Here is a 14,063-nt window from a genome sequence, read left to right as displayed (position 1 = left end):
GGCAGGGTTCTGCGGCCTTTGTCCTCCTGGCTGGTCAGGTCTTACTGGAAGCTCTGTGTGCATTCCCAGCCAGCGGTGTGGGGAAAGCCACAGGTGACCCAGACTTGCCGCCTTCCTGGAGAGAGGCCCCCAGAAGGGAGGGTCAGACAAGGCCTTTCTGGGGACACAAGCAGCCACAGCACCTCGGGGTGGGCTTAGGGCACAGGAAGAATGTGGGCGGGGTGCCCAGAGGAGACGGCAGGTCTGTTCTCTGGGCGAGCCAGCAAGTCCCACGGGCTCCTCATCAGGCCTCAGCCCAGATGGGCAGGTGTCCCCTGGGGAGTGGGCCCAGAGCTGCAGGGGTCAGAGGCCTCCTCAGCACAAGGAGGGGACAGGACCCTCCGGGCTGTGCCAGAATTCACCAGGTGGGCCTGAGGTGTGGCCAGCACACCGGGCCCCGGGCCCCCAGCGGCTGGCACAGGTATGGGAAAGGAAAGGCCTGTGCCAAGGTCTGTGCAGCTCCGGGAGACTCACGGGTTGGGCCCCGAAGGGGCTGGTCAGCGTTTTAGATTGAGATGACTCTGGGGCTGCCTTAGGGAACTGGTCAGAGGGGACCATCTTGGTCAGGGTAGTGGGGCAATCCTGCAGTCACCCCAGTGAGAGGGGCAGGGGCTTCCTATGTGGCAGGATGTGGGGTGAGCAAGGGGGGGGTCCAACAGGGCCAAGAGGGTGCCGATCCCTGGGGGGGGGGGGTCCCCCGGCTCCAGGACCCCGTGCTGCGCCCTCCCCCCGGCCGCCGTCGCCTCCGAGAGGAATCAGGACTCCGGCGCAGGGTGAAATCACCGGTGTTTATTGGCTGTGATTCCATCCGGAGGGAACACACGCGGCGGCCTCCGACATGCAGGAGGGGGCGCAGCGCGGGGACAGACGGACAGACGACATCCACGGTCTACCAAGCTCGGCTGCTCAGGCGCCCCCTGCGCGGGGAGCGATGCGGGGTTTCTACGACACAACGCCCTGCCTGCTCAGAGCTGGCTTTTTAAAGTGTGAAAACAGGCTTTTAAAAAAGACGGACGGGGAGGGGCGCGGGCGCGGGCGCAGGACGCGGGCGCAGCGCGGGCGGCGGACATGCTCTCCGTCCCTGGACGGAGGGGCGCGCGGCGCGTATTGCCGTCTAGTGTTATGGCTTCTCTAAGAGCAAGGAGGGCCACGCCCCGGCCCGCAGCACGTGGACACGATGACTTCTCGATATGGACAGAAAGGGCTTTCTGTCGAGATAAAACTCCTCAGATGCAGAAGACCTCATTTACCTGAGATTCAACATATTGTGATGCAGAATAAACAAGGGAGAAAACGGAAGGGCCGGGAGGCCAGGTGGGTCGGCCCGCGGTGGTTTCCGGCAAACGCCGCCCCCGCTGGGCCAGGGACACCCCTTGGCCCCCAACTGGAGGCCGCACTCTGCCGAGGAGGGGACGGTGGAGGGGGGGAAGGACGGGCCTTTTGTCTCCACCCGCCTCTCCAGACGCACAGGTCGCGCCCCCGAGGGCTCCGGGTCTCCTCCCCGGCTCCCGCAGAAGGTCAGAGGCCAGAGGGCAGGGGATCCCCCCAGAGCAGCCTCGGAGGAGAGGACTGGAGGTGCCAACCAGGGAGGAGAGTGGGCCGGGCGCCGCAGGGCCCAGACTCAGAGGGGAGCATGAGTTACAGGGGCGGGGGGGGGGGGGGGGGGCGGAGTCTGAGCATTTCCTCCTAAGCCTATTGCTTTATTTCTCTTGGGTTGGAAGAGATCGGGGCCGGGGCATTCCCAAGAAGCAAAGCCCTCCAGGGGAGTGGGCCAAGAAGGGAGAGGAAAAGACAGTCAGACGGACGAAGAATATGAGAGGAGCAGATGGAGAGAGGTGGGCAACCCGCGGACAGGAAAATGCAGAGATCCAGCAACTCAGGTGTCGGTGGGGGAGGAGGTGGTGGGGGGCCAGGCTGATCCCAAGCCGGAGGGCTTCCCGCCCCTGCCCCAGGGGGACCCAGGCACCAGCTGCTTGCCCCTCTCAGCCCCCATGACTGCCTGCACGAGCGCCTCCCCCCAGTATGGCTGTGCTCCTGAGTTTGGGCCCGGACAAACGCCCACCAACGCAGGGACGGCGCACCGAGGGTGGTCGAGGGGCTGGCCCTTTCCGTGGCCCCGGCCTCCGGCGCTGCTGGGTGAGCGGCGAAGGGTGGGAGCAAGGGGCGTCCCAGGACGGCTCGGGGGGAGGGCCCAACTCACCCGCGGCCAGAGGAGCACGTGGACCAGTCCCCGGGGCCTCCAGCACAGACCGCAGGGGTCCTGTTGGTGGGGAGGTCGGACGCCCCTTCCCCGGTGGCTATGGCGATGGCAGTGCAGGGGGTGGGGAGGAGAGGTGAGCGGAGGCTCCCGAGGCGTGAGGGGCGTGGGGCGGACACACCTAGGACTATGGCTTATATTGGCGTTGGGGGGCTGCACTCTGCTCCCGACATCCCTTCGGGGGCCTCCGCGGAGGGCATGTGCGGGGGTGGACGAAGGGGACGGTCGGGGGTGGGGGCTCCGGCTCGGCGGGCCGCCGTCCACCGCCGGGGGCGTTACTTCTTGAACATGTCCTGCAGCGGCCCGGGCAGGTACTTGATGACCGTGTCCAGGATGCTCTCGTCCTCCTCCTCTGGCTCGTCCCCGCAGCCCGGCGGGATGGCCTTCTTGGGCCGCGTCAGGCTGCCTTCCGAGTTGGCTTCCATGGCAGCCTGGGCTTCCGCCTCGCGCTCCTCCTTCTTCTTGATGCCGTACTGCGGGGGAGTGGAGAGCGCAGGGGTCAGGTGGGCGGGGGACCTTGCACCCCCCGAGGGTGTGGGGCTGGTTGTCCTTCGGGTGGGCCGAGCTCAGGACCCGCCGAGGCTGGGGGGAGGGGCGCCCCTTGGCCGGGTCTGAGGTCCTGGGCCATGGTTAGGGAAGGGACGAGAGCAGAAGCATCAGTGAGGTTAAAGAAGGAGCCTGGGGGAACGTGTGGGTGTCAGAATCCTACCGGGAGCACCCAAGTGCAGGCTTGCTAGCCTTGGGGCATGGCCTTTCTGCCAGGTGGTGGACCCCCACTGCCTGCTCATCTCTCCTCACCAGCTCCTCCTGAAAGAAGTGGGAGGCTCTGCTTCTGATGCTGGCAGGGGCGTACCCTGGGTCTCCAAGAAGGCCCTTCCCTCTGCTTCCAGACTGGGGGGCCTGGCTGTGTCCCACCCCCAGCACGCACCCATCTCCTCCCCTGAGGCTGCAGCTGGCTTCAGGCATCTGGGAGGCAAGGACCACCTTCAGCAGAGGTCCGAGAGGAGTAAGCCATGCTGTCAGCCCACCTGTGACCAGCACACAACCCAGACCTTTCTCGGGCACCTGCGGCCAAGGGATGAGAGATGTGTCTGTGCTTTTTCAGCAGGGGACCTGAGAGGTCCTTAGCCTCTCTGCACCCTGAACAAGAGCCGGGAGGGCTGGGAGGGTCTCAGTGAAGGGGCGATGAGGGACCCCAAGAACATCCTGCACAGTGGGCACATTGCCCAGAGGGCCCTCCCTACTGAGTGCTGATGCCAGGTCAGCAGAGGGCACACAGTGTGACAAGCTGGACAGACACCAGGCCCTTCCACAGCACACGAGAGGAGTGCAAGCCCACTCGGGGGATCAACCTCACCAGAGAGGGCAGCATCCTGGGGCTCCCAAGGAGAGGGAGGGAGGGACACGTGGCTCAGTCCTGCGGGGTGGGGCGTGGGCTGGAGAGGACACTGCCAGAAACTAGGTCAGACCAGTGCTTCCCTCCAGCTGGGGCACAGAGCCCAACAGGCTCCTACAGCCACGGGACATCTGTGCACACGGCAGGAACACACATGTGCCAGGGGAGGTCTGTGGCCTGGATATAGGAAGCCGTGCTGCCCAAGCCTGCACTCTGGCTCACAGCCAAGTGCGTGTCCCAGGAACGCGGTGCCAGCAGGGACACGAGTGACAGTGGGACGGTGTGGAATGGCCAGAACACGTTGAGCAGAGCAGCATCCCTGAACAGGAAGCAGGGACCTTGTCTGCCAAGAGTGTCAGGTCTTCCCTCTGTGGTCCAGAAAGGAGATCCCTGCCCCCAGCCCAGCCCAGCCCCTCCACTGAGGCTCAAAGTCATTCCGAGGCTAAGGCCGCTTTGGGCTCCACCTGAGGGTCACGGTGGCTCTGCTGGCGCTGGCCCCTGAGCTGGGTCCACCCCAGAGCCTGGCTCTGATGTGGTGTGGTGGGGAGACGGTTTGAGGCTTCTGAGCTCCAGAGACAAATGCCCAGGCACAGCCCATCGGTTCACCAGCAACACTGCCCACCGAGGCGCCCCGCCATCCTTGTTCACCAGTGAGACGGCAAGGCCCCACCTCTCACCCTGTGGCCGGGAGGGAGCCCAGGGCAGCGAGCGCCCCTGGGCAAATTGGTGCTAATTAATGGCGAGACCCTGTAATATGGCCAAACAACTAATAATTGGCAATCGCACCCACACGTGTTATCAGCGCAAACCTCAGACAGCCACAAATGATCGCGGGGGTACGTGGGAGACGGCTGGGCTGGGGCCCACCAGCCCGGCGCGGAGAGGAGGCGGTTCCGGCTGGAAGCCGCGGTTCGTGGGCGGCAGAAACATGAACCTGGCGGAGCGCATGCAAATCAGCGCTGCGTATGCAACCCAGGTGGCGCGTATGCAAATAAGGCTCAGGTGGGCCGATCCCCCGCCCCAACTTGGACCATCGCAGCCGGCGTCGTGACCGAGTGGGGAGGCGCTGCCCACAGCCCCTGAGGTGAGAAGTCCACCACGTCCGCTAACGCTTCCCTGGACCCTGGCCCGGCCTCTTGGCCTCCCCGTTTGTTGGGATCTTGGACCAGGCAGCTCGGCACCTCCTTCTTGGACCAGCCCCCACGAGGCGTGGGAATTACAGGCACCGGAGGGCTGGAGGGAGCCCGATCTGGCGCACGGGGACCAGTGAGGGCCACCTGGGGGAGCCACACCTGCAGGACAGGGCTCCCGCGCGTGGGGTCTTACTGGGCATCCCCAGGGGAAGCAGGGCCCACGGGCGCGAGGCACCGGCGCTGAGTTCCCCGCACCGGCCACCAGGGGGCGCCCCGCCCCCACGGTCAGGACGTCTCGGGCAGGGGCAGCTGCGGCCTCGGATCCCGGGACCCCCGGACTACCCACGCTGAGCGTGCCCCCTTCCGGAGGCCCCTGGGGCGGGGCGGGCACCTCTGCGGAACTGAAGGCTCCTGCGAGGGAGTGGACCAAACTGGAGGCCGGAGTGCGGAGACCAGGCAGACCTGGTGCCCCGGCGTCCAGAACATGTCAGACCCCTCCTGAGCCGCCTCCGACCCACGAGGAGGGGCTCACCGGCACCCCGGTCCTGCCCGCACCCCCTCATGCCTGGCGCGGTGAAGCCACGTCAATTAGCTGTGCGGCCACCCAGGAAAGGACCCCCGGCCCCCAACCCGCAGCAGACAGCTCTGTGGTGTCTGGGGGTCTGTCTGCTCCCGGACATACCCCACAGCTTCCCTGCCAGCGGACCCTCCGGGACAGACCCTGGCCCACTAGTCCTGTGTAATCCCACAGCAGCCGAAATGATCCGGGCTGGGACAAATTGGTTCACGTCCCAGGATCCCCCACCGCTGTCCTCCTGGGGCAAAGCCATGGCCAGCTTGTGGCCGGATGCAGACAGACAGAGGCAGATGAGCTTCCAAACAGCTGCCCCAGCCCCCCTCATGTCTGTCTCTGTCGCACCCCCAGCCCCCGACTTCTCCCTTCTCAGAAGACACTGCCCAGCGGTCTCAGCTGTTTCTGTCTTTGTGTCTGTCTGTCTCTCGTTGCCTCGCTGTCCTCTGACTGCCCTCCTCCTCCCTGTTGCCCGTTTCCCCATCGTTCGTACACTGATGTCCCCAGGGCAGGCTGAGTGGGGTTTGGCTGTCTCTCTGGTGTCTGGTCGGTGTGGCACACTTCCTGTCTCTCCCCGAAACCGCGAGTCCTGGTTGCGCAGATCCGGCCTGGGGGCAGCGGGCTCCACTCCTCTTTCTGCAGGGCCCCAGGAAAGTTGCCCAGCGAGTGGGGTGGGATATTGGGGTGTGTGGCCCACCACGCCCAGTCAATGTGGGGGGCCCCTCATGGGCTCAGAGACCTGCAGGAGCCCCGCCTGTGCTGCCCCCCTCAGGAGGTCTGGCCTCTGCATCAGGTAGGTGCAGCTGGCGCCTCCCAGGGACACTAAGGCAGAACCCAGCAGCAGGAGGTCCTGGGGTCTGAGCTTTCCCCCTCTGCAGCCCGGGCATCGCGGCTGGTCCAGCGCAGCAACTGTGGGGATCCCCTCAGGGGTCCCCACCACCCCGCGCCTGGCCGCCTACCCGCGGGTTTCATATGCAAGGTCTGAGAATACCAGAGCCAGGACGCCGGGATCAGGGGCAGTAAGGAACCAAGGAAAGTGGCACCCCTAAACCAAGCCTCCACCCAGCACCTGGACCCGGTGACACTGTGAGCGCCTCCGCTGGAGGGGCCCTGGGCCTGGTGTGGGCCATGGGTGGCGGGCGAGCCCCCAGACGCACGGTCTCGAGGACCTTGGGAGGCCCTATGGTTCGGGGGTGTCTTGAACCCACGCCGCCTGAGCTCCTGGGGAGGCCCCTTCTGCTCCTGCCTGGTGCCCAGCCCGGTGCCCCTTGGATGAAGCTGGAGGAGCTGCCCCAACGCCTGCCCTCTCCCACCCGTCCGACCTGACCGCTGGATGGACATGCCTCTGGGGTCACAGACCACCTGTGCTGGGCATTCGGGCTAGCTGCCAGCTCAGCCTCACATGCTCACTCCTGTCCTGGGCCTCAGTTTCCCCATCTCTGGAAAGTGGGCACGATGCTCATTGCCTGATTCATGGGGGAAGTTGCCCAGATGATTTCGGAGAGAGTGTGGCCTCTATCACCACCCGCAGGCCTGCTCCCCCCACACCTTGCTGTGACCACCCCGGGGTGGTCAGGTGCGTTGTCCTTGCCTATGGATGACCCAGCCCACGCAGGACCTGCCTGTGAGCCAGCCACCCCCTGGACAGCCTGGGCCCTCCCCGTGCGGGCAGAGCCTCTCCAGGGAGTACATGGGTGGGAACAGTCCTGGGAGACAGCACAGGACAAGCAAGGCTGGGGCTTTACTCCTGCAGAAACCACCGCCCGTCTAAGGAGCCTGGGAGGGTGAGACTCGGCCTGCTGTCAGAAGCAGCAAGGACTGGGGGCCCCACAGAGGGGGCCTCACCCCGGTGAGGACATTCGGGGGTATGGGACCTCACTGTCCTCCCTCCCACAGGACGCCCTTCCAGGGCTGCCGAGGGGACACCAAGGAGGGAGGGGCGGGAGGAGGCCCTGCAGCCTCCCTCAGCCTGGGACAGGGCCCAGCTCCGCGTGGCAGGACCGGCCCACCTTGTCTCGGATGCCCTGCCGCATGGCCTCGCGCTCCGCCTCCATCTTGGCATACTTGGCCTTGCGCTCCTCCTCCTCCTGCCGCAGCGCCTCCTGGCGCTCCTCTTCCTTCTTGGCAGCATCAGGGTCCTTCTCCTCATCACCCCCGAGCATCTTCCCCATGTCTTTGGTGGCCCCTGGGGACAGAAAGGTGGTGAGTCAGTCACTGCTCAGACAGGATGGCGCTGCTGTCCCTCTGGGCTCTCCCTCGCTTCTCCTTCCACCCGGCCCTACTCTCCACCCGCACTCTGGAGTTTTCGATCCATCAGGGGAAGCGTGGCCCTTTGGGGTGTCGGGGTGGGAGGAGGTGACTGCTGGACAGGTTGGTTTGTAAGGGAAGTGCGGCTGTGGCTGTATCTGTGTATGACTGCATGTGTGAGCTCCTGTGGGCTGGTAGGTGACTTCTCTGGGTCCCATGTCCAGCAGAGGCTCAGCTTCCGGAAGGTGGTGGAAGGAATGGCTGGACACGGACATGTGGACTGAGGAGCAGCCCCGGGACAGGCATCTGGTGGGGCTCTTGGTGTGCAGGGCAGGGCGGTGGCCCCTGGCCAGAGCGGCTGGCGGCTTCATGTCGCGGCACCAAGGCCCTAATTTCTCTGCCACACCAGCCACCACTTCTCTCATGCCTCCTGATTCACAGGCAACAACAAACCCCTCCTGGATGCCCCGTGTGACTCGGCCCACAGGACAGAGGCCTATAATTACCGCCTCGGAGCCCGCAGGCATCGGCTGAGACACAAGGGCATGGGCGGAGGGGGACTGTGGTGCCACAGGTCGGCTGGGGGCCAGCCCTGTGGGGCACCCCGCGCGCACACGGCCAGCAGGAATAAAGCCAGCCTCCACATCACCTCTGCATGCTCCCGGGAACCAGCCACATTCATTAGGGCGCCGACCCGCCGGGAGTTGCTCCCTGGTGCCTGCCAACCTCCCATGATCCCAAGCCGGGCAGGTGACTACCGTCCCCACTTCAGTCTCCTTCCCTGGCCTCTCCAGGCACGGGGTCTCTGAGATGTTGCCTCTGTCTGCTGATCCCTGGATGCTCCCTCCGAAGCACTGCCCAGGGCTAGCTAAGTCCACGTCTCGAGAATAGACCGTGAGGTGGAAATGCACAAGAATCCCCCCCAAGTCTGTGTGGGTGGGTGGCAACACCACCACCCTCTCCAGCCGCACCCAGAAGTGTCCCCCATCCCCACCCTGGCTTTGAGACCCAGCTCTGTATCGCTCCTTCTCTGAATTCAGTGACTCCATGTTCTGATTTTCCATTTCTACATCCTTGGTGCTCTTGGATTGTACAACTCTGATACTGCACAGGTCCATGCAGTACTGAACATGGAGAGAGTCGCTTTCCTGCAGATTTCTGCACCAGATGCCGCCTTTGCCAGTTACTCATGAGGGACCTCTTCCGTGGGCAGAGGGAGTAGTTTGCACAGGCCACCAGCTGTTGGTGGGAGGAGAACTTTTTGTTGAGTGTTCTAAGCTGAAAACCAGGTGTCCGTCAGGCTGGGCCACAGCTACACCGAGTGGCCCTTCTTGCTGCTGGAAACTCCTACACCACGTGGGGTGTGGAGGGGCCAAGACCAACTTGCCACCACTGTCCCTGGGGATGGAGAGCCCACCTGTACTGGATACTCGGCCGAGGCCCAGACTCTGACAGAAATCTAAGAGCCTCATGGTGTTTTCATCCACATGTGCACAGTTTTGCAAAGCAGATTTCAGACCAGTGACTCAAGGGAAACTGGGTCATAGAGTTGCTTATGCACGCTTCCAACAGCTCCCCAGATAACTAGGCCCGGATCTCTGCCTCCTCTGCTGCTGCTGTCTCGGGCTGTTGTGGGGGGAGGGGGGAGGGGCTTGCGGCGGCAGGAACAAACTCCCAGTCTGGGGAGCAGCTGCACCCTCCCTGGCCTGGGGCCACCCACAGCACCTGTAGACTGCTTTTATGTAAATCTCCCCACTTGAACAAGCTAATTCACACTACAGTGAGAGTGGCCAACTGCTCTTTCTCCCTCCTGGAAAGTTCTAGCATCTTAAAGTGCAGGTGAGTGACCTCATCTCAGCCACATCCCTCTCCTGAGAGGGAAAGGCGTGTGGTGGCTGAGGCGGGGACCAGAGGGGCCCTTCGAATCAGTGGGCTGGGTCTCAAAACGTCCTCCACTGCATTACTTGGGCCATAGGTCTAGTGACAAAACAGCCTTTATTAAGCACCAACTGAGTGCTGAGCTCTCTACACCACGTGTAGAACTGGGGGGCTTGCCTGGTCCCCTTTTGGCTCTGAGTATCAGGGTTACCCCTGCTTGAGCTCTGGGCTGGTCCACTTGGCCAGCCGGGTTTGGGAAGGCCAGGTGAGGGGCTAGCCCAGCAGATGGAGGGGCACTGGGGAAGGCTGGATGACCTCTCCCAGGCCAGGGGAGAGGACCAGAGGTCACTCCACCGCGGTGGGCTAGTGCTCGTGGACAGGATGCAAAGCCACTCGCTGTCCAAAGGAGACCCACTCTTGGGTGTCCACAGCGCTGCTTTGCAGAGGCCGCTCCCCCAGCGCGGCTTTACCCCGTGGCTCCCAGTGCTGTCTGCAGCGTGTTTCCAGAAGCTGCTGGGCTGGGAACCAGAAGGCACGGTGGCATCGCAGCAGAAAGTGCTAGAAGCTTGTTCCTGGCACAGGAACCCCACGTGCTGTTTGCTCTCCCGCCACAGACGCCACACGGTGGGGCAGGTGCGGGGCAGGGGGGCAAAGTGGCAGCGCCTGGGAGTCCCAGCCCCGTGCCCTCTGCCTTAGACCTCGACCCCTGGGTAAGTGGCACGCCCATCACCGCCTTTACAGAGGAGGAAACTGAGGCTCCGAGTGGCTCCGCCTTGGGCCCAAGGCCCTGATCCCAACAGCCTGGCCCACGTCTCCGACTGTAGGAGGTGCATCGAAGCCAAGGCTGGGGTCCGTGCTGGGCTCCTAGGGGCTGACCACCACACCCTCCCCTCACTCTTCTCTCAGCCTCTGCTTCCCAGTGAGAAATAAGGATGGGAGCACACGGCTGGCACTTCCCACCCACTCCTCCACACAGTTAAGTGACTGCCCGGGTCACGACCCGAGTGCAGGACGAGGTCAGGCAGCTCTCCACTCAGGAGCAGGTCCCATACTTTGGGGGTGGGGAGAGGGGCGGTTATGCTGAAATCCAACAGCAGCTAGAAAGAGCCACTCACCCACGTCCACACAGAGCCTGCAATGCCAGCATGAGCCTGAGAAGAGACCTGGGGTCTGCCCACGACCCCCAGCAACCCACCCCTCCCCCCCTCCCCCTGCCTGCTCTGGCTGGGGCCTCTTCCCCAACTCCCCACCCTGCAACACTGCAGGAGATGGGGAGGCTAAGACGTTTTCTCTGCAAGCCTGGGGCGGGGGGGTGAGGGTGGGGTCAGGGTCTCTGATGCTCCCACCTCAGGGCCTTTGCACCTGCTGTTCTTACTAGAGCTCCCTTCTCTGAACTTTGTCCTGCTTGCACCCAACCCAGTGTCTTCTCAGACAGGTTTTCCTGGGACCGCTCATGTACACCAGTCACCCCTGTCAAAACCCTACTCAGTGTTCACTATGATGAGTGCATTCAATTATGGTACGTTATTCGTAACGGAAATTATGTATATTTAAATAATACACAAAGTTGATTTTTAGGACTCTATTTTGAAATACTTTCAGGTTTACAGAAGGCTCGCACAAGTGGTACAGAGGGCTCCTGTGCACACTTGACCAGCTTCCCCTACCGTCACCTGTGATGCATTCGTCAAAGCTGAGATAATCCACTCAGTGCAAGGCTCTCAGCCAAACTACAGACTTCCTTGGGATGTCACCACTATTTCCACTAAAGTTGTTTTTCTGTCCCAGGATCCAGTCCAGGATACCATGTTGCATTTAGATTAAACTCAGTCTTTAAAAAGAGAAAAATATTTTTTAACTTGAAATAAAGCTATGGGGAAAATTATAAAAATTTAAGGAAAAACTAAAAAATAACTAAATATGTAAGGACATTTGTCATGTTCGTGGATGGAGAGACTCCCCAAACTGAGTTACGGATCAGTGCAATCCCAACCAAACCACCAAGAGGTAAAAAGGAAACTGGAATTGGGCAAGCTAAGAGTGTTGTGTGTAGAAATGCAAACGGCCCTGCCAGGACAGCACCTGAAAGAACCACGAAGAGGGGCATCTACCAGACACCATGCGTGGTGTGGTGTGGCACGGGGTGGCTGGGGTGCAGGGGAGGAAGGGATCAGAGAGGAGGCCCGAATGGAGACCCACAGACGCAGACACAGGACTTGAACCTATGACCAGTGACATGTGGGGCCTCAGCTCCCAGGAGAAAGAACCAGAATCCCCCACTGGCACTGGGATAACTGAGCTCCTTGTGGGGAAGCATGAAACTGGACTCCCACTTAACACCAGGAATTCTTGTTGATTATAGATCTGCAAACGGGCAAAGAGGAAAGAGCCCTGTTGCCTCCATCCCGCCCAGCTTTGCTCTCCTGCGCGGCGCGGCCACGATCTGAAGCGACAGATGTGCTGCTTCCTTGCTCTTCTACTGCCAGTTTCTGCTGATAGAAAGTAAACCGCCTGAGACCAGGGACCTGACCAGCTCGCAGCTGTGCCCCCAGCTCAACAAATATTTGGCAAATAAGAATTTTAAAAATTTAAGAGATGTGGATCACGTACTCAGCCACAGATAAGCCCTCCAGCAAACATCATATCATAGTCCACGGTGAAATATTGAACACTTTCCTCTTAGCTCAGCAACGAGCAAAGGCTGCCCCTCTCATTGCTCCCATCCGTTTTTTACTGGAGGACTAGCCATTGCACTAAGGCAAGAAAGAAAAGAAATTAAAAGCATGAAGATCGATAACGAAGAACTAAAATTGTCTTTATTAACAAATAATGTGACCATTTGTGCAGAAAATTCTAAGGAGCTACAAAACCACTTCTAGAACAAATAAGTGAATTTAGCAAGGTCACAAGATATGAGGTTAATAAACAACAAACAAATGCATCTTTATATACTAGCAGCAAAAATTGGAAAACGAAATTTAAAAGCAATTCCATTAACAATTCTGATGAAAACATACCATATCTGTGACTATATTTTTAATAGATGTGCCAGCTTGCTTCGCCTAAAACAACAGAAGTGTTGAGAGAAATTAAAGACCTAAATGAAGAGAGAGACCATGTTCATGGACTCAACACGGCTGTGATCGCATTTCCCCTGGATTGATCTCTAGAGTCAACGCAGCCCCAAGCAAAATGCAAGTAGGCTTTTTTGAACACATTTACCACCTGATTCTAAAATTTATATGGCAATGGCAGAAGACCTAGTCTAGGCAAAACAATTTTTCAAAAGGAGAACAAGTTTAGAGGACTTGCATCACTTGATTTCAAGATTTACTATAGGGGCCGCCCCGTGGCCGAGTGGTTAAGTTCACGCACTCTGCTGCAGCGGCCCAGGGTTTCACTGGTTCGGATCCTGGGCACGACGTGGCACCGCTCATCAGGCCACGCTGAGGCGGCATCCCACATGCCACAACTAGAAGGACCCACAACTAAAAATACACAACTCTGTACCGGGGGGCTTTGGAGAGAAAAAGGAAAAGTAAAATCTTGGGAAAAAAAAAAGATTTACTATAATCAAGACAGGATGGCATTGACAAAAGAGTGATACACAGGTCAACAGAACAGAACAGAGTCCGGAAATAGACCCACCTGTATATGGTCAACTGATTTTTTGACAAAGCTGCAAAGACAATTCAACGAGGAAAGGACCGTCTTTTCCCAGGCAGCATTGAAACCATTACATACACCTACGCAAATAAATAAGTTTCTTCCCTTACCTCACACCTTATGTGAAGCTCACTCACAGATCTAATTGTAAAAGCCAACATTATAAAACTTCTAGAAGAAAGCATAAGAGGAAAATCTCTGTGACCTGGACTTAGGGCTTACACAGGTGACAAAAAGCATGAACCTTAAAAGAAAAAATTGATAAACTGGACTTTATCAACATTAGAAACCTCTGTTCTTCAAAAAAAACTTTTAAAAAAAGAAAAGAAAAGGCATGACACAGACTGAGAATATGTTTGCAAACATCCATCTGATAAAGGTCTTACATCTAGCATACATAAAGAGCTCTTGCAACTCAATGACAAGAACACGAAGTACCTGATTTTCAAAACAGACAAAAGATTTGAACAGACATTTCCCCAAAGAAGAGATACAGATGGGAAATGAGTGTGTGAAAAGATGTGCTTGGCGATTACAAATAGAGCCAATCTGCACGATCAGTCATGAGGGATGCAAGCTTAAGTCACAGAGACCCCACTGCCTGCCTGCTCAGCCGTCTGAATGGAAAAGACCGGTCACAGCAAGTGCTGGCGAGGACGAGAGGACGCTGGCACGCTCGCCCACTGCTGGTGGACTGTGAATGGTGCGCGCGCTCTGGAAGACAGCTGGGTGGTTTTTTACAGAGTTAAACCTACACCAACCACATGGCCCAGCAACTCCACTCCTAGGTATCGACCCAAGAGAACTGGAAACGCAAGTTCACACAGAGCAGGGGTGTGCACAGCGGCTCTCTGTGTAACAGCCCAAAACTATAAG

At 59.6% G+C, this 14,063-nt stretch overlaps 1 protein-coding gene across 1 annotated transcript in view; it reads right to left on the bottom strand.

Annotated features, from left to right (window-relative positions):
• Window positions 1–789: 789 nt before the first annotated feature.
• The window catches only part of CPLX1 (complexin 1), a 36,759-nt gene continuing 23,485 nt past the window's right edge, over window positions 790–14,063 (bottom strand). Inside the window, exons 3-4 of the mRNA XM_014832198.3 lie at window positions 7,406–7,581; window positions 790–2,769 (exon numbers count right to left, since the gene is read on the bottom strand). Of these exons, the coding sequence (XP_014687684.1) occupies window positions 2,572–2,769; window positions 7,406–7,581 (374 nt within the window). The 3' untranslated portion in view covers window positions 790–2,571. The remainder of the gene's footprint in view (window positions 2,770–7,405; window positions 7,582–14,063) is intronic.

Source organism: Equus asinus, chromosome 3 (genome assembly GCF_041296235.1).
Source record: "Equus asinus isolate D_3611 breed Donkey chromosome 3, EquAss-T2T_v2, whole genome shotgun sequence".
In the NCBI taxonomy this organism is placed as follows: domain Eukaryota; kingdom Metazoa; phylum Chordata; class Mammalia; order Perissodactyla; family Equidae; genus Equus; species Equus asinus.
This window is presented reverse-complemented; position numbering and strand designations above follow the sequence as displayed.